The sequence below is a fragment of the Protopterus annectens genome, chromosome 3.part0 (genome assembly GCF_019279795.1).
Source record: "Protopterus annectens isolate FY-2018-M chromosome 3.part0, PAN1.0, whole genome shotgun sequence".
Classification (NCBI taxonomy): Eukaryota; Metazoa; Chordata; order Ceratodontiformes; family Protopteridae; genus Protopterus; species Protopterus annectens.
The window spans coordinates 1,871,709,608-1,871,727,608 of record NC_056731.1 but is presented as its reverse complement, the minus strand read 5'-3'; the positions used below and the strand labels follow the sequence as shown (position 1 = coordinate 1,871,727,608).

Genomic DNA, 18,001 nt, shown 5'->3' with positions numbered 1-18,001 from the left:
GAGGTAATCTTTTTTTGACACCATTTATAAAAACCCTACTCCACCATGGGACTTAAATTTAGTACTGCAGGCCTTAATTCATTCCCCCTTTGAACCAGCAGAAAAATGTGATTTTAACGTCTGACCTGGAGAACTATCTTTCTCTTGGCCATTACCTCTGCTACAAGAATTTCTGAACTTTAAGCATTGTCCTCTAAACCTCCCTACTTGATTTTTCATAGGGATAAAGTAACATTACGAACCAACCCTTCTTTCCTTCCTAAGGCAGTGTCATATTCCAGCATCAACCAGTCCATTAATCTGCCTATCCTCTTTCCAAAATTTGAAAACAAAGGAGAATACATGTTGAAATTGTTAAATGTTCATACAGAGTTGCATTTCTACTAACACAGGACAAAAGTGGTTAGAAAATCTGATCAACTATATGTCTCCTTTGTGGATTCTGAATTAGGTAAATCAGTTACAAAAGTAACTTTGACGAGATAGCTTACTGACTGTATATCTTTTGTCTAGAGTAAATTGGGTATCTCATTACCAAAACCTATAAGAGCCCATTCACCTAGATCCTTGGCAACTTCGTCAAGTGATTGTATGTAGGCAGCTGCAGCTTGGGCTAATACTCATGCCTTTATTACTCATTACAAACTAGATCTAGTCTTGAGTAGAAGAGCAGCCTTTGGCTCGACCATGCTCAGGAATATCCTTCCTCAGAGTCCACCCAGGATTTCAGGTAGCTGGGGACTCTGTCCCATTTGTTGAGGACTGAATGAAAATTGACAACATCAGATAAGTTATGTACTCACTACAATGTTCCATCCGTGTTGTCCGTTTTCATTCTTACTAAACTCCCCTTTCACCAACCCCCAACCATTTAATACGTTCATAGGTTCATAGGTAGGTACTAGGCTATCTGCCCGAAGGCATTTATAAGCCTAGCCAGAATGTGTTGGCTTTCGCCACCCCCTTAGATTAGTTCCCTGTGCCTCTGTCCAGCAGAGCCACTGAAGTGATCCCCGGGATAAACTTTCTGTTTCCCATCCACTCGTCAAGGTTTCTCTTGAAGAGTTTTAGCGAGGAGCTCTGCCTAATGTAGATTGGAATCTTGTTCCAAAGCATGGGAAGTCTCTGTGACAGGAATCTATCCCTCCAGCACGTCCTATTTATTGTTGTGGTGAGGTTTAGATCCCTAGAATGTGTGGCGGATAAGCTTTTCTTTAGGTGGAGCATGTCTATCAGTTCTTCGTTGGACATGGCCTTGTATGTCAGGCAGAAATCACCTCTGAGTAGGCGGTATGCAACCGAGTACAGCTGGAGTTTCTTCAGTCAAGCTGCATAGGGCATCTGTTTGAGGCCTTGATCTTCTTGGTGAGGTACTTCTGTGGTCTTTTCAGCTGTTGCAGGTGTCTTGTAAGATACATCCCAAATGGGGTGTTGTACTCTATGATGGGTCTGATGAGCGATGAGTACAGGGGCACAATGATCTCTTTTGATCTGGATGTGAACCCCTTTGTGATAAGGTGTGCCACGTAGAAGGATTTTCTAACCACTTTGGCAATGTGATTATCAAAGGAGAGTTTACTATCTACTTGGGTCCCCAGATCCCTTATTTTTGGAGGATGTCTGTGTCAGCCGGAGAGTCAGTTATAGCCCCTAGTTTGCAGTCATCTGCAAACTTGGTCAGCCATAGTCCTGTGCTTGCCTGTACCTCTGAGAAGTATATGCCGAACAGGAGGGGTCCTAGGACTGAGCCCTGGAGAACTCCACTTGTAACTGGTTTAGAGTCAGACCTAGCTCCTGCAACTCTTACCATGTAGGTTCTGTCCATGAGCCAGTTGGCAACCATCTTGTGACGTAGGGGTTTATGTTCAGGCTGGTGAGCTTGTCTATAATACCAGAATGGGGAATGGTGTCAAAGGTCTTTGCAAGGTCTAGGTAGGCTGTGTGTACCACCTTTCCTTCATCTATAGCCTTGGTAACTGTCTCAAATAAGTCCACCAGGTTTAGGAGGCATGATCTGCCCTTAACAAAGCCGAACTGGGTAGGGTCCAGTGTTTGGAGGTTCCCAATGTCTCTGTTAATGAGTTCCATGATGATACGCTCCATAGCCTTGCAGACCAAGCTAGTCAGGCTTATAGGGCGATAGTTCCTGGGGTCTGTTGTGGCTCCACCTTTGTGGAGTGGAATAAATGTTGCTGTGCGCCACTCTATGGGTACGTAACCTGTGGAGAGGCTGAGTTTGAACAGTGTGTTTAGGTGAGGTGTTAGTTCGTCTTTGAGCTCGTGTAGGATGCAGCCTGGGACACCGTCCGGTCCAATTGATGCTGTGTTTTTGGCTTTGGAGAGGGCTGTTTTAACCTGAGTGTCTGTGATTTCAGGACCTCTACATTCTTCTGGTATGGTTATGGGCCCTTTTGGGAGTGAGGGGGGGGGGGTGAAATTTGCACTGAACCTGTCTGCCAGGATGTTGGCAGTATCAGTCAGTTCAGTGTATTTTGTACCATTCTGCACTAACTCTGAGCAGATCTGAGCATTGCCACTTAGATTCTTGACATAGCTAAAGAATGCCTTGTGGTTATCTTTGGAGTCCTTGGCAATTTTTCTTTCGAAACTCGCCTTGGATGATTTTATGAAGGATCGTAGTTTCTTGCTGATACTGATCAGGGATGTCATCCCTTCTTGGGATTTTACTCTTTTCTGTACTAGTTTCCTCCTTCTATTGTATAGTGGTTTATGGCAGGAGTCCACCAAACTGGTTTCCTTTTCTTAGAGGAGTGAGTCTTGGTTTTGCTTGGGATAGCACTATCCATGCATTCTTGTAGGTGCCCGTAAAATGCATTAGTAAAGGATTTTGCAGCTTGGACAATGTTATCCTTTAGCATGAGGGCTTTGAAGCTTTCCACCTTGGGCTTAAGTAATGTGAAGTTTGCTTTTGAAAAGTTTTTCACGGTGGTTTCCTTGTCCGGGGGTGGGGGCAGAATGTGGATATCCAAAGTGATTTGTTTATGGTCAGATCTAACCAGTGAGGGGTTGACCTCCAGTGTGGAGCACCGGTCACCCATGTTGGTGATGACCAGGCCCAATGTGTTGTCACCTCTGGTGGGAGTGTTCACCATTTGATCCAGGGCATTTGAGTTTATAAATTCTAGGAAATGTTGGGCAAGGGCGTTAGTACTTGAGTAGTTCTCCCAATTAATGTTTGGGTAATTGAAATCACCCAATATTAGGGTGTTTGGTAGGACCTTTATATCTCCCAGTTTCCAGAAATGCGGAATGGGGGTCCTGGGACATGGTGGGTGATCTGTAGCAAGCTACAATTTGCATTGCAGTTTTGCCCGTTGTTAGTTGCACGTGGATGATCTCTAAAGCATCGTGCTGTACCACTAACCTGGAGGTGTGGGTATCCTTGATGAATATGGATACGCCTCCGCCTTTTGTATTTCGGTCCAGGTTCTGTGTCCGAAATGTATGGTATGAGTTGTAGCCTGGTACTGCTGGGGTGCTCTCTGGAGCCTTAAACCAGGTTTCTGTTACTGCACATATATCGATTTTCTCCATACTAAGGAGTGCCTTGAGTGCGTGCATTTTGAGGTTCAGACTTCTGGCATTGAGTAGCATTACCCTCAGTTTTTTGTTACTTGTGCTATTTATGGCGGTGGGTTTGTCTTTTGTGCCTTGCCTAAAAAAGGCACTATGTGGGTGGCAAGAGTTTTGGCCATTATTCAAAAGCCTAAGGGTAACAGGTGCAAGCCTTCGATAGCGAAGCAGCGTGGCTTGTTGAGCATGTCATCCCAGGCGGACAGACACTGGATCCCCTTTGAATGACACCATAAACTTAGCCAATTTTTGAAATTGATAATTTTTTTCTTTATACTGTGGTGTCATTCTTGGTGAGGGCAGGATGCTACTCAGGGTCAGGATCATACCGGCCTGGGCTACAAGATCAGAGAGCTCTTCCATGTCTCTTTTCATGTAGTCCAGTGAGGTATGGCTCAGGTCATTCACACCAACATGGACAATGACAGAGTCAGATTTGTACTTGTTCTGGAGTGACCTGAGTGCTTGTGTTATGTGGCGGGCCCTGGCACCCAACAGGCAGCTAACAGTAACCTTCTCCTTATTCAGTCTAGTGATTAGGACGTCAGTGTGCCTGACTATATAGTCACCTATTACTAGTATGTTAGGTATGTTATTTTGCCTTAAGGGCTGTGATTGCATGGCACACTGGTTTTGTGAAGTATGTGTTTCATGATTTGTGTTGGGGGGTGGAGGTTGCTTGGATGTCTGCTTTGGAGGTCTCTGTTGCTTTTGCAGTTTTTTATTCAGAGCCTCCGAGTATGTTTTCATGCATTATTGTGTGTTTTTTGCCGGTGCTGGTTTAATGGGTCTATGTGAGACTGGTGGTGTGATGCAAGTATTTCCCTTCTCCTCTTGACTGCCTGATCCAGCCTTGGGTTGAGAGAGCTTAGCCTCCAGTTTGGCTGTATAATTGTATCTCTCGCATGTATTAGTGTTTGGTGGTAGGAGGAGATGGTTGACTGTGATTCCTGGAAGAACAAGAGTTTATAAGGACACCTGTGGTCCATCTGTTGAGATCCAGATAATGGCTTTCTATAGCCAGAAATGTTTAGTAATATTTCTTTCTTATTCTTATCTAGCAAACAAGATCTGAGGTATGTTAGGGTTGTTGCATTATGTGGAAGGGAAAAGCTTGAGAGCTTTATGTTTACCACGAGCTATAGAAATGGCCTCGTCGGATCCGAACCCAAATGTTGAGAAAGAATGAAAATTGACAACACAGATGCAATGTTATGGTGAGTCATAACTTCTTTTTTAGGCAGCATCTTGATGCATCTTTACCTTCGGTGCAGGTAGTTGAGGTGGGTGTCCATTATGCAGTATTTAACTATTAAAGAGTAGTCAGATTAACAAGAATATACACAGTATATGTTGTGTTATTTACTGACATCATTTAGTAAATGTCCACACATGCTAAATAACTGTCATTCTGGGTCTGTTTCCACAGTTCCTTTTCCTTTCTTTCCAGATGTTTGTTATGATAATTAGAAGTGTCACTAGATTTTAATGTTGCCATTTTCCAACAGAGCTTCAAAGGAGACACTGGACAGCTCTACAAGTAATCCATCTTTAGAAGAGCAGCCCACCTCTGGCCCACCATTTATACCATTTTCTTGGAAAGGAGACAATGGTCAAGGCTCAAATTCATCTAGCAACCTACCATCGCCTGATAGCTCCACAGAACCCTCCTCAGAGAATGTTAGTCCAGAAAAACGAAAGCCTAAGGTAACTTCTTGTCATCTTTGCAAACTACTTTATTGCCTCTGTCTTAAAAGTACATGTTGAGAAGGTAGGATAGTTTCTTCAGGGAAGTATTTTAAGCTGTACTGAATCAAATATGTAAATGCAGGTGTGCAGAATATAGCAAGTATCGGCTAACAGACTGGCAGCAAGATAAGCAAACTGTATCAGTCATTCATTTTGCAGTTTCTGCACCTTTTTTTGCAGTGTTACCTGTTTTCAGAAGTATAGATTAATACTTTGAAGATAGACATATGGCTGAAATCTGGGGGGGGGTCTTATTGTGTTGTGTTTCAGATTAAATGTAGTCTGCTACCTAGACGTCATGGAGGAAAGCTCTGTACTTCATTTCAGAAAGATTTGTGTTTGTGCAGTAGTCCTATGATTCATGTATAACATACTTTATATGTTTGCAACAACACTAATATATATTAATTGTCTATACTTTTTTACTTTTTGGGAAGGAATTAATACTGATGTCAGAACTAACTGTGCCATTTCTATAGACTGTTTACAAAACTGTTAGATGTTTTATTATTTTATGAATGTTATTGCATTGCTGTTAAGTGTGGTGAATTTTAGTCATACTTGTTTTGTAGTACGTTTTATGAAACTGAAAAACGATTGCACCACTTCTTTGGGTAGGAAATAAAGAGTAATTGAGTGGATTTTGTCAGGAAAACCAGAAATCAGAAAGTGTTTTGTATTATTACTATTATTATTATTATTATTATTATTAGCTTTATTTCAAAATAATCTGAGTGATGTAAGTTCTGCCTTACAAATGTTCTAATTAACTGCAATTTAACCTGCTCTGCACAATGTTATTAAACTAACACTAGATGTACAGTATTTTTTTCAATCTACATCACAATATTTACAATTCTTGCAAAACAGTAAGCAAAAAGAGCTATATAAACAAATGCTACATTAAGTATGCACTAAGTGTGCACAATCTGTATTCAAGAACATCCCCATCACATTTTTTGTGCTTTCAAGTTGCTCAGAAAGATTACACTGTGTACATGCACTCTACACTTTGTGGTAACCTTTGAAAAAAACCCTCAATATTTAAGGCTGCAAAAAATCAGTAGGAAAACTAAAATTAGGAGGAAGAAGGTGTGAGTTATGCTTGTGTTGTATGCTTGCTCAGAATGGTGTACACATAGTGTATACTTAGTTTAGACGTTAATGAATCCAGGGAATGTCTCCATGCATTAAGCTAAAAATCTATCATTCTAATTATTTCTGAGAAAGAAAAGGGAAGAAAAGAAATAAAGGAAAATAAATGATGTTTTAAATATGTTTACAGAGCAGAGACAACAGCTGTATGGTATCTGGCGATTTTAACAAAGTTCCTTCCTTTTTCTACAGACACGTAAATGTAACTGCAGGCAATCTTGTTACCCTGGAAAAGTGCTCACTTATCTTGAACTGTGTGGTATTAGTATTTAGATGCACAAATAAGTTGGCAGATAGTTCTGTGATGGACAGTTGTATGATAAGTAGCAAGTGACCAAAATGCAGATTTCCAGAAATGGACTGATGTGTTTCCTCTCCCAGCAATGGCAGTGGGTGACTGCAAGACCATGGACTGGGCTGTATTTTTTTATTCTTTTTTAACATTTGCAAAGATGTTCTGCCCCAAGTCTGTTATCAGCTGTTGGGTGGTACTGACTGGGTCATCACATTGTGTATTGGTGAACTCCAAATGGTCTGCCAATTCCAGATGTTGGTCATGGAGATGAGGCAGTTTGTGTGATAAAGTGATTTTGGTGGTGAGGAAGGAAGGTCTGTTCTTCTTATCAATCACTGCTGCAGTAGCCTTAGCTATATGGGTTACATACTGCATAGGATATAACAGTTGGACAGTTTCCAAAGCTTCAGGGCACCTTCCAGGTGCCCAAACCATTAGTCAGTATGAACTTTTTACTGTATTTTGTATGAAAAAGTGACTTTTAAAGACTTTACATTTCTATCGGCTTTTGCTGATTCTTTTCCTTGGGAAAGAGGCACTATTTTTGACTTGACCATGGAACAAACTAGTGGTCCCATATTCAGTCCTCCTTCCAGCTATAAAAAAAAACGTTAAGCAAACAGCCTTTGCCACCACAGCAGGCTAGCAATTTGACTCAGCTGCAGATGGGTTACTGTGCTGTGGCTGTATCTTGTTCCTTAAACCACTCATCTACTACCCCGGATCCCTCTGGTGTAGCACCTACAGCCACTGTGGACCAGGGGTTAACAATGTCCTGTGTGGTTGTTGGAGTCCCCTCAGTGAGCAAGGGAGAGACACTCTTTTGGTCCTGGGAGAAGGAACAAGGAAGACTTCCCTGTTTTGTCAGAATATTATTCCCATCCCTGGGGAAGTCGCTGCTGCCATTAGTAACACTGTCGCTTTTTCCTGTTAAAAAGAAACAGAAGACTTAACATGTATCTACTCTGCTCCAAATTTCTCTAGGATTAGTTTACTGTGCCTGCCTCAGGTTTAGTTCAGGTTATTGATCCTTATTAAGAGGTCATCTCTGGTGAAAGGAAAGGAGGATACCTCTTTTCCTGAAGAGATTCAAGATTCTGAAAATGTACAGGAAGATGAAGCGATGGATACAGGGTTTTATCCTCAGTTGTCTGAGTCAGACTCAGAAGAGAGCTCAGTTTTCAATTCTCCCTGTGAGGTTTATCTTTTTCTGAGACTGTTTCCTGAATGTGTTTTCAGTGGGAGAACACTGAGGTTTCTCAATCCCTTAGAAAATACTAAGAGCTGTTACAGAAGGAATTTCCAGAACCTTCACACATTCCTCCAGTTCTGTCAGTTTTGGAGCATGAGTATGTCACAGCCTGCAGTTTCCTAATAGTTTGCTGCCCATAAAAAGGCAGATAGACTGTATAAAATTCCTCAGTCTTTTGAGTCTTTATGCACTCTTCCCAAACCTGACCCAGCTACAGCTTTAGTTAATCCTTCTGCTGCTAAACACTTATTTAATTACAATCCTACTCTTTCTGACAAGGATGGGAAGATTATTGAAAAGTACTAGAAACGTGCCTCTAAAACTTTGATTTTCAGAATTTTAAATTATCACGCTCACATGTTAAAGTTTATAAAGTATGGCAAATGTTTTGTCTGCAGTTTCTTTTGTGAGGAAATATCTGCTTTAAATTATTTTGTTTCTTCCATGTTACAAGTCACAACTCATTGTTTACAGTGTGTGTGTATGATTCAGTTGATACTTCTTCTAGGGCTATGGTCACTGGTACTGTTCTGAGTAAGTTTGCCTGGCTGCATTCTCAGGAACTCTCAGACAATCTGTAAAATAAGATTTTAAATTCTCTTTTGGATAGAGATTTAGTTTTTGGTTCCTGTGTTACAGAGGTTAACAAAAGTGTGATGAAAGGGGTAAGTTGCTACAGGGAATTTCTAATATATTTCAGTCCTCTTTTCCACATTTTCTGACTGATATTCTAGCGCGTCATCCAGTTTTGGCAAAAAAAAAACAAAAAACAAAATAAACAGTCTCAACAAAATGCAGGTAACAGACATTTAAGAAGAAATGTCGGAGTGGGGGGGGGGGTTAGAAAAAGAATTTAGGAAACCCCTGAAATCAAGGACAGTCCAACAAGTCAGAATGACTACTTAAGGGACCTTGTACCCCCTCCAACCCTGGCAGTCTCTTTCCCCTTCGAGACAGTCTGAATTTCTACTCTTCTCTTTGGCAACAGATAGTTTCAGACAAATGGGTTCTGAGGGTCATTCATCAAGGTTACATGTGATAGTGGCAGGAAATATGTCTTTTCCATGGGTTAATTCCTCATGCACCAGATCAGACGTCTTTATTTCCCCCTGTCCTTCAACACATGTTGTCCCAGGGAGTGATAGAACTAATTCCTCCTTCCCAGGTTGGGAAAGATTTTTTTATTCCAGCATATTTTAGTGTCAGAAAAAGAAAATGCTTAGAGACTAACTCTGGCTCTTTCTTTCCTAAACCTGTTTGTGATAGTGTCTAAGTTTAGAATGCTGTCACTTATTATCATGTTACCTCTTTTTCCTCATTTACGTTTTCTGGCAACACTAGATGCTTATCACATCCCTATTCATCCAGACTTTAGGTGTTTTTTAAGGCTTTTTGTGTGTCTGGACTACCCACTGTACCAAGTAAGTGTCTAGGTCCAGTTATAGTGTATTGCAGGCTAAAGGGTATCCATATTTTCCATATCCAGATGACTTGCTTATCTTTGCAGAGTCTTCAAAGTGTCAAGAATCTGTCAGTCTATCATTTTGGGGCTCAGCCTCCATCTCTCTGTTGGCAAGAAAGCTCTAAAGGGCTTGGCACAAGCTGACTAATGGTTTGGGTGAGTGGAAGGTGCCCTGAAGCTCTGGACGCTGGCTGGCTCTTATATCCCATGTGGGATATAACCCATATAGCCTTTGGGTTCAGATGTTGTTTTGGATATTTTGGAACTCTTTAATTGTAACTGACATTATGGCTTTGTTATCTTGGCACTTTTGCATTTTTTATGTGGACACTGTTTTCCATCTCACCTTGAGGTAAGAGATTCTGGCAGTTTTATTTTGTCAGTATGCATTAGTATGTTTGTTTATTAATATTATTGTTTTATGTAATGTCTTAGCTACTATTGTAGTATTGTTTCTTACTTGGTGAGAATTGTCTAATGTAAATGTATAGCATAGCTCTGTTGTTAATTTGGTCATAATAACTTTGTTATGCTATTTACAAGTTTGGTTTTGTAAAATTCTTTGTAAATAAACACTAAAATAAACTTAAACAGATTTCTTAGCAATGGCTCACATTGCCCATGACTTAAGGTGCAGTGATACACTGATATTAATACATTTGGGTAAATAGGGGCATGTGTGCCATGCTTGAAAGGTGCTTGCCATCACAAAAATATGATCTTTCTGACTTTATCATATGTTGTGGTGAAAGTCTTTCTTTGCTTGGTATAGCTTTCTGTTTTATAGAATTGTCCAGAGATACACAGCTGTCATTGAGTTATCTATGACTACTAAATATACCAACATTATCAGCCATATTTGTTACTGTGATGGCCGTCCTCTGGGCCAGTGAGCAAGGAACCTCAATCTTCATCACTGCCACTGGTGGGGAATGCTCACTGTGAGAAAAATAGACACACACATTATTTTCAGATGCAGCCCTCTGCACAGAGTACAGTTTCCCTTAAGAGCACACAAAGAATGCATACTCCTGTCCTGGTGCTGAACTTTATCTCCAGGCCCAGTAAGACTCCCCACTGACCACTAAAGAGCTGAGTCCTTAGCTGGGTGTTCCAAGCCAAGTCCTCCACCACCCTGTCTGTGAAATCAGTGCTCTCAGTGTCCCTGTTCAAAGTAGCTGTCACACACACCTTCTCTTTGAGGTTTGATTTTCACAGACACACACACCCACCAGGTAAAGTCTGGCATTTCTTACCTGCTCTGCCACCACCACCCATACTATAAGGCAGATTTCCTGCCACTAGAATGCCCAAAGCCAGTTACTTTATAGCTCTTAACAGGGTACCTAATTACACTTAGTAAAATTCATACTTATACAAATGGTAGTGTTTAACCAAGCAGCAAGACTTTCAGGAATGTGGAGCCACAGTGCCACTAAATAAATGCAAGTACTCTCAAAGGTTAAATATCTTCTAAAGGACCACAGTGAAAAGTTTAGATATATTTAACAATGAATAATTAAAAAACATGAAAATACTGAATATCTATTTACAGTAAACACCAGAGTTTCTGTCACAGGAAATATAAAAAACAACACCGATTGAAAGACTCAGACAGATACAGAAAAAATAAACACTTAGCTAATCTCACTATATTTTTAACTGACTGAAGAATTACTGTAGGCAAGACAAAAGTGGATAAGTGTCTTGTCAGATCCAAAAACAGAGTGCACTCTTAAAATTTCTCACTAGTATTCAAATACAATTTCAGTGCTGGCTACAGAATGACATCACATCTGGTCACCTGAGTCTGTGTTTCCTACACTACCCTCTCATAAGAATCTGAGCTAGTATCTGACACTGATAAGTCATAATACACACATAGAACTTTAGCTAAGTCTTATTACAGCATTTGAAGGCTGTAAAACAATTCCAGCACTTCTACCCTTCCTGCAGAAACTAACAAGTCATTCTCTGACCTCCAGGGTAGCAATTATTTCACCACTAAGGACAACAGAGAAGGATCCCAGCCTAGCCTTTTCACAGACATTGTGTCTATGTCTACATTCAAACCTGTGAGATAAAATCTTTATGGCCTAAACCAAGTCATTACATTTTAAGCTGTTTTTCTTAAGGTTAGCTGGGCTGAGCTTAACCCCTTCACTTCCAGTATCCTCTGTTAAAGTGGATACATTTCATCAGTTACAACAGTACAGTCTGACACACATGTATATTTCTTTTCTGTACAGCAGGACCCATTGTTGGTACATTTTTAACACAAGCAGCTTTACAAATACATTTTTAACATAAGCATCTGTATAAATCAGTTTGATATTCAAATGACATATAATTCCTTATAAAACTCCAGCTAGCTATGCTGGCATATGTTTACACATGCATTGCCCTACACCCCCTGGCACAGCTGGCACTACCTCACATCATCAAAGTTACCACAACATTATATTTTCAAACTGAAAGTGTAAGCAAAATGTATAATTACAGGAGCATATATCGATTTGTTGATTGCAGAACAAGTATTTTTGAAGTTATATACAAGGGGTAAAGTGCTTGTATACTTAATGGCACCATTGCATAGAAATTTGGCCCTAAATATGGGCAGATGACGAAAGTGCAGCATTTTGATACATCAAGATGGCTGAAAGAATAAGCCAGAGACAAGTTGTTTGTGAACACTATCATCAGCATGTATTTCAGATTTTATCGCTGTACAGCATATCTCACCAAGTGGCACACATTCTTTAATTAAATATATTGGCTGGGCTACCAGATGCTTAAACCTATGTAGAATCACCCCTTCTTTTCACTCTAAGAGTCTCACTTATTCTGTGAGGCAGTATACTTTAAATGCATCTAAACGTACGGTGCTTCTTTTATATAGACGTTGTGAGTTTCTATATGTTCTGACTTTGGATTATTAGATGAACACTATGCATTTCAGCATTTCATGTTTCAGATAGAAACAAGAACATTTTATTAGCTGCTTCAGTGCTAGTGCAGCAGGATGGGAGTGGGCGGCCAACACCTGTTTGTTCACCCTGGGAAATGTAAGGTGTTCTGACTGACTGTGATGCCAGTACCTACTGGAGAAAGAGAGATACATGGCATTCAGGATATGGGCAAGGGATATGTGCTTGACATTGCCAAGCTGCAATGGAGTTGTAGCTTTCATGGAGCATGTAAAGGACCCCTCATGGCCACAGGGCAAGTTTTTGAAGGCCATTTACCAATACAAGCATCAGCCTTTGGAGGAGGAGTTAGGACTAAATAAGAAAAAACCCTAATGGCTGCCTGAAAGATGACATCCTGTGATTGGCTTTCACTTCATGGTGTAATGAATGGCAGCTTGAAAGTGGGAGTGCTGTTTTTTGGCAGCAGCCAATTCATAAGTGCATAGAAAGAAAGGCAAGAACATTTTAACATAGTGCTATTTATTGGCAGCAGTCAGTACGAAGTGCATAGAAAAGAAATGTAAGAGCATTTTCACATTGTTTTGTGTTCTCATTCACTACTTCATATATAAAAGCAAAACACTTTATTAGCACAGTGTTTAGCTATAATTTAATACAAATCATTATTTTTCTGTTATTATGCCTGAGTATCTTTCTGACTTTCACAGAAGTCTAGCATATTTTAAATATGTCATAGTCTGTGGACTGTATTTATTCTGTTGTTATATTAGGGACAGAGGCATGAATGTTCCCTTAGGACCATCTGTCAGGTTAACCAGAACTGTCAGTTTAACTTTTTCACTAAAATCTGTGTTGTCCTTCGCAGATCTAAGTTGCTACTTGCAGCACAAACTGCTTAAGTGCTGTTTGCATGGCTTACTTTCTAATACTTTTCATTAAATATCTTTAGTTTTTCCACTGCCATTTACTACAATCAAAAGTGGTCAGAACGTGGATGTAAACTAGGATGAAATGTGATCCTATCTCGCCTACATTCTCTACAGATGGGTTCGGAGCCGATCCTCGGCTCCGACTCAGCCGCTATACAATAGAATGCAGTCTCTTATTGGCTGAGTTACCTCGTATCCCAGGATGCACCACTACTGCTTCCCCAGATCTTGTTTGCCGCTTCTGAAGCATAGACGTGGTCTCGGACTTGGCTGAGCTAAGTACCTCTTGTGACAAAATTTTCTGTCAAATTTTCTGCTAAAACTGACCCAAAAGCTGTTTTAACAGCTACTTGTTGTGTGTGATTGTGTATTAGGTGATTTTTGTGGTAAAATTGTATTTTTTAGGCAAGTGTTTTCGTTGACTCAGAGGGGCCTTGCCCTATCCCGCGCTCTTTTTGTTACAGTTGTAGTTGTGTAGTTTTTGTGTACTTTTCGAAGTTTACTGTGTCTTTACGATGTCGAAGGAACATAGACCATCGGGTTTCAAAAAATGTTCTAAAAGCAATTATAAAATGTCCATTACGGATGACCATTCCTTGTGTGCTTACTGTTTGGGCCCGAAGCACCTCCAGGAATCCTGTAGCGTTTGCCACGCTTTTTCCTCTCGCGTGCTCCAAGAGAGGAAAAATAAATTGATTTTGAAAGGGCTTATTACCCCTTCCTTTGAGGAAGCCCTATCTTCTTCTTCTTCCCCTTCGAGGAAGAAAAAATCTTCGGCTCCGACCAGCCCATCGGAGCCGGCAGCTAAAAAGTCAAGGCAGGCTTCTCCGTCAGCTCCACGGACTTTGGAGCCGAGGGCGGAACGGTCTGCCTCGATGTCTCCAGCCTCGACTCCTCTGGCTTCGTAGTCGAGAGCTCGGGCGTCGAGAGGCGAGTCATCTCCATCTGCTCCACTGCCTTCGGAGCCGATGAGGGTTGCCCGCTCAGACTCTTCCCCTTCGGTGCCGAAGTCCCCATCGGCTCCGAGGGAAATTGCAGTGGTAGTGGAATCTCCCTCAGCGCCGATACTTCTCGAAACCATACGGAGCCGGTCCCCCAGTCTTTTGGAGCCGGCGGAGAAGTCGACTCGGACCCGGTCGGTCTCTTCTCGGTCATCGAGGATGTCTGATTCGGATGTAGACAGGGTGCTTCAAAGGCTTTTTCAGTCTCCGGTCTTTCAAAAGTTGGTCTCGGCTCCAGCCCAGTCGGCTCCGGAGCCGATTTCCCACCCTGCTATCTCGGTTCCTTCTCCAACAGCTATGGCGCCATTGGAGTCGGTGTTGGTGGAGCCGGTGGAGGTTGTCGGGTCGGTTCTGACCCTAACTCCAACCCCGCCCTTCGGGTCGGGGTTCGGTAAGCGGACCTCCTCTGTCGGCCCCGGGGGGACGCTTCGGGACCGATCTTTTCAGTTCCGAGCCTCCCTCTCGGTGCATCGGCAGCAGGAGTTCCGACTGCTGTTGTGGCCTTGGGGGTTGAACCATCCCAGGACTCTGGGGGTCCCACCTTCAAGGCCATGAGGAGTGCCTTGGCCAAATCCTCTTTGGCCACTTCTACCATCTCACCACCACCTTCCCTTGGCACGGAGACTGGCTCCTTTGCAATCCCCCTGTCTCACGACAGCGGAGCCCGTGGGCCTGAGGTTACCCCCATTGGGGGTTCCCTTCTTCCTGGAGGTCCCTCCGAAACGTCTTCGGAGGAACCTCCGAGGAAGAAACAGTGCAAGAGGAAGCACGTCGACTCCCCTGATGAGTCCCTCACCTCGGATACCGACCTCGATGATGCAGAAGGGTCCCCCAAGTCGTCCTCGGATGATGTATCCTTTGCGGACATCTTGGAGATCCTTAAGCAGCGAGGCGACTGGCAGTCCAAACCCCCTTCTGCTGAGGAGTCGGTGTTCCTCAAGGCCTTCGGGGCTCAGCCCTCCGCCTCCTGGGTGTCTCCGCCCTTCGATGAGCTTCTGGATTTGATCTCTCGAAGGGCGTGGGAACACCCGGACTCTGTTGAACCGGTGCCAGCTCGCCCCAATAAATTCCTTTCGGCACCCCCTGATAAGGACTTTCTTTCCAAAGGTGTGGCTGTAGATGCCTTGGTGGTGGCATCTGCCACCCAGCAAGATGTGGCAGGGGCTTCAACGTCCGTCCATCCTCCTAATAAGGAGTCTAGGAGCATGGATCGGTACGGGAAGCGCACCCTTACTTCAGCAACCTTTACATTAAGGTCTCTGAACTACTTGACGCATTTCACGAGACTGCAGAGGGATCTGGTCAAGGAGCTTTCGGATACCCTCTCCTGTAACTTACCTGAGCAGTTAGCCCAGACGGTTAACTCCCAGTTGGCTACCCGGTCCTCGTTATCCAACTCGTCCATGAGGCTCATTTCGTATGCAGCCGAAGGAGCGAGCAGAGCGGCGGGAACAGGTGTTGCTCTACAGAGACAAGCCTGGCTACGCATGTGTCACTTTGCGGAGGCCTTTAAGTCTTCCTTTGCCGATGCCCCCTTCGATGGGTCCTCTCTATTTGGACCCAAGGTAAAGGACACTTTGACTCGCTGCAAACAGGAGGGTAAGACTTTAACTGCCGTAGGGGCCAGGTTTTCCACTCCCTTCAGACCTTATCCCAAGGCTCGAAGAGGAGGGAAAATGTGGTTCCGTAAGTCTCAAAAGCCTTACTCATCACAGCAGAGCGATTCCCCTTCTAGTGGCAGAGGAGGGGGAAATTTTTCAGGGAGACGCCGTCCCAGAGGCGGCGGAGGCCCCCGCAACACTGGAGACCGCGAGTTCTTTTGTGGCTCCTCCTCCTTTCAGCAACCCTGAAGGAGTGCCCGACTGTGCAGCTCCGGAGCCAGTCGGGGGTCATTTTTCAAGGCACCTAAAGGCCTGGGAAAGTATCACTCAGGACCAATGGGTGCTCCGAATCATCGCCGGAGGTTACACTATTCCCTTCTCTCAACCCCCCCCCCACCATCCCAAAGAATCCCAGACCCGCCACCCAGTCAACGGGATCTGGCAGCCAGCGAAATATCGAAGCTGCTTCAAAAAGGAGTCATCCAACCTGTCCCCGCAGATCAGGCCAGATCAGGGACTTACTCAAGATTCTTTTTGGTACCAAAAAATACCAGGGACTTGAGGCCCATTTTGGATCTCAGCAAGTTAAACCGATCAGTGAAAAAGTCCAAATTCCGGATGGTCACCTTGCAATCCATTCTCCCACTTTTGGAGAAAGGTGTTTGGATGTGCTCCATAGATTTCAAAGACGCCTATTATCACATTCTGATAGATCAGGCGTCAAGGAGACACTTGCGCTTCAGTCTAGGAGACAGTCTTTTCCAGTTCCGTGCACTGCCCTTTGGTCTCACCACAGCCCCCAGGGTGTTCACCAAATGTTTGGCAGTGGTGACTGCTCACCTGAGAAGTCTAGGATTCCAGGTGTTTCCATACCTAGACGACTGGCTCCTAACTGCCACCTTCAGGCATCTACTCTTCAAAACTCTAGCAGCCACTATCTCCCTAGGCAACTCCTTAGGAATCACCTTCAATTGGACAAAATCCGTATTGCTGCCATCACAGCGTATTCTGTTTATTGGTGCAGAAATAGACTCAAGGCAGGTGCGAGTCTATCTTCCTGCGGAAAGGATAGCAACACTGCAGTCTCAGGTTCGGGCATTACTCCTCAGACGTCGCGCTCCAGCGAGAATGGTCCTGCAGCTGTTGGGTTCCATGTCAGCCACCATTCTTCTGGTCCCCTTGGCAAGGTTGCATATGAGGATACTCCAGTGGCTCCTATCAGTCCAGTGGTCTTATCAAGACCTTCCCCTCAGTCACCACATATTGATCACAGAGACATGCAAACAGGATCTTCGTTGGTGGCTTTTTTCCTCCAACCTGAATCTAGGGCGACCATTCGTTCCCCCACTCCCCTCAGCCACATTGACCACGGACGCCTCCCAGACAGGGTGGGGGGGGCATTATCTGGACAGGTCGGTCCAAGGCACGTGGCACTCCGACGAGAGTTTTCTCCACATCAATATCCTGGAAATGAGGACGGTGCTTTTAACGTTGCAAGCACTGCACGATCACCTCCCCTAGGGTACAATTGCCATTCAGTCCGACAACATGTCGGTAGTCTGGTACTTGAACAAGCAAGGAGGGACCAGGTCTTACTCCCTTTGCAGAGAGGCCATGAAGGTATGGGATTGGGCGATTGCTACCAAACGTTTTCTAGTGGCAACACACATTCCAGGGAGATCCAATGTGATAGCCGACAGACTGAGCAGGACTATTCTCTCCCCTCACGAGTGGTCCTTGAACGACAGAGTGGTAACACAGATTTTCACGAGATGGGGAGCTCCATGTTGCGATCTTTTCGCAACTCCCCTCAACGCAAAATGCCAGCAGTTCTTCTCTCTCACCCCGGTTCTGGGGGAGATCCCCAAGGATGCTCTAGTCCAAGCTTGGCCACCTGGTCTGTTATACGCCTTTCCACTGGTTCCCCTTCTCCCCAAGGTGATTCAGAAGGCGATTCGCTTGGAAAGCAAAATGATTCTAATCACCCCATACTGGCCTCGTCAAGTCTGGTTCCCCTTTCTCACAAATATGCA

The 18,001-nt window shown here is 43.6% G+C and overlaps 1 protein-coding gene across 1 annotated transcript in view; it reads left to right on the top strand.

Annotated features, from left to right (window-relative positions):
• The window catches only part of PPP1R9A (protein phosphatase 1 regulatory subunit 9A), a 2,260,036-nt gene that overhangs the window by 2,102,723 nt on the left and 139,312 nt on the right, over positions 1-18,001 (top strand). The window contains exon 16 of the mRNA XM_044065941.1: positions 5,103-5,301. Within this exon, the coding sequence (XP_043921876.1) occupies positions 5,103-5,301 (199 nt within the window). The remainder of the gene's footprint in view (positions 1-5,102; positions 5,302-18,001) is intronic.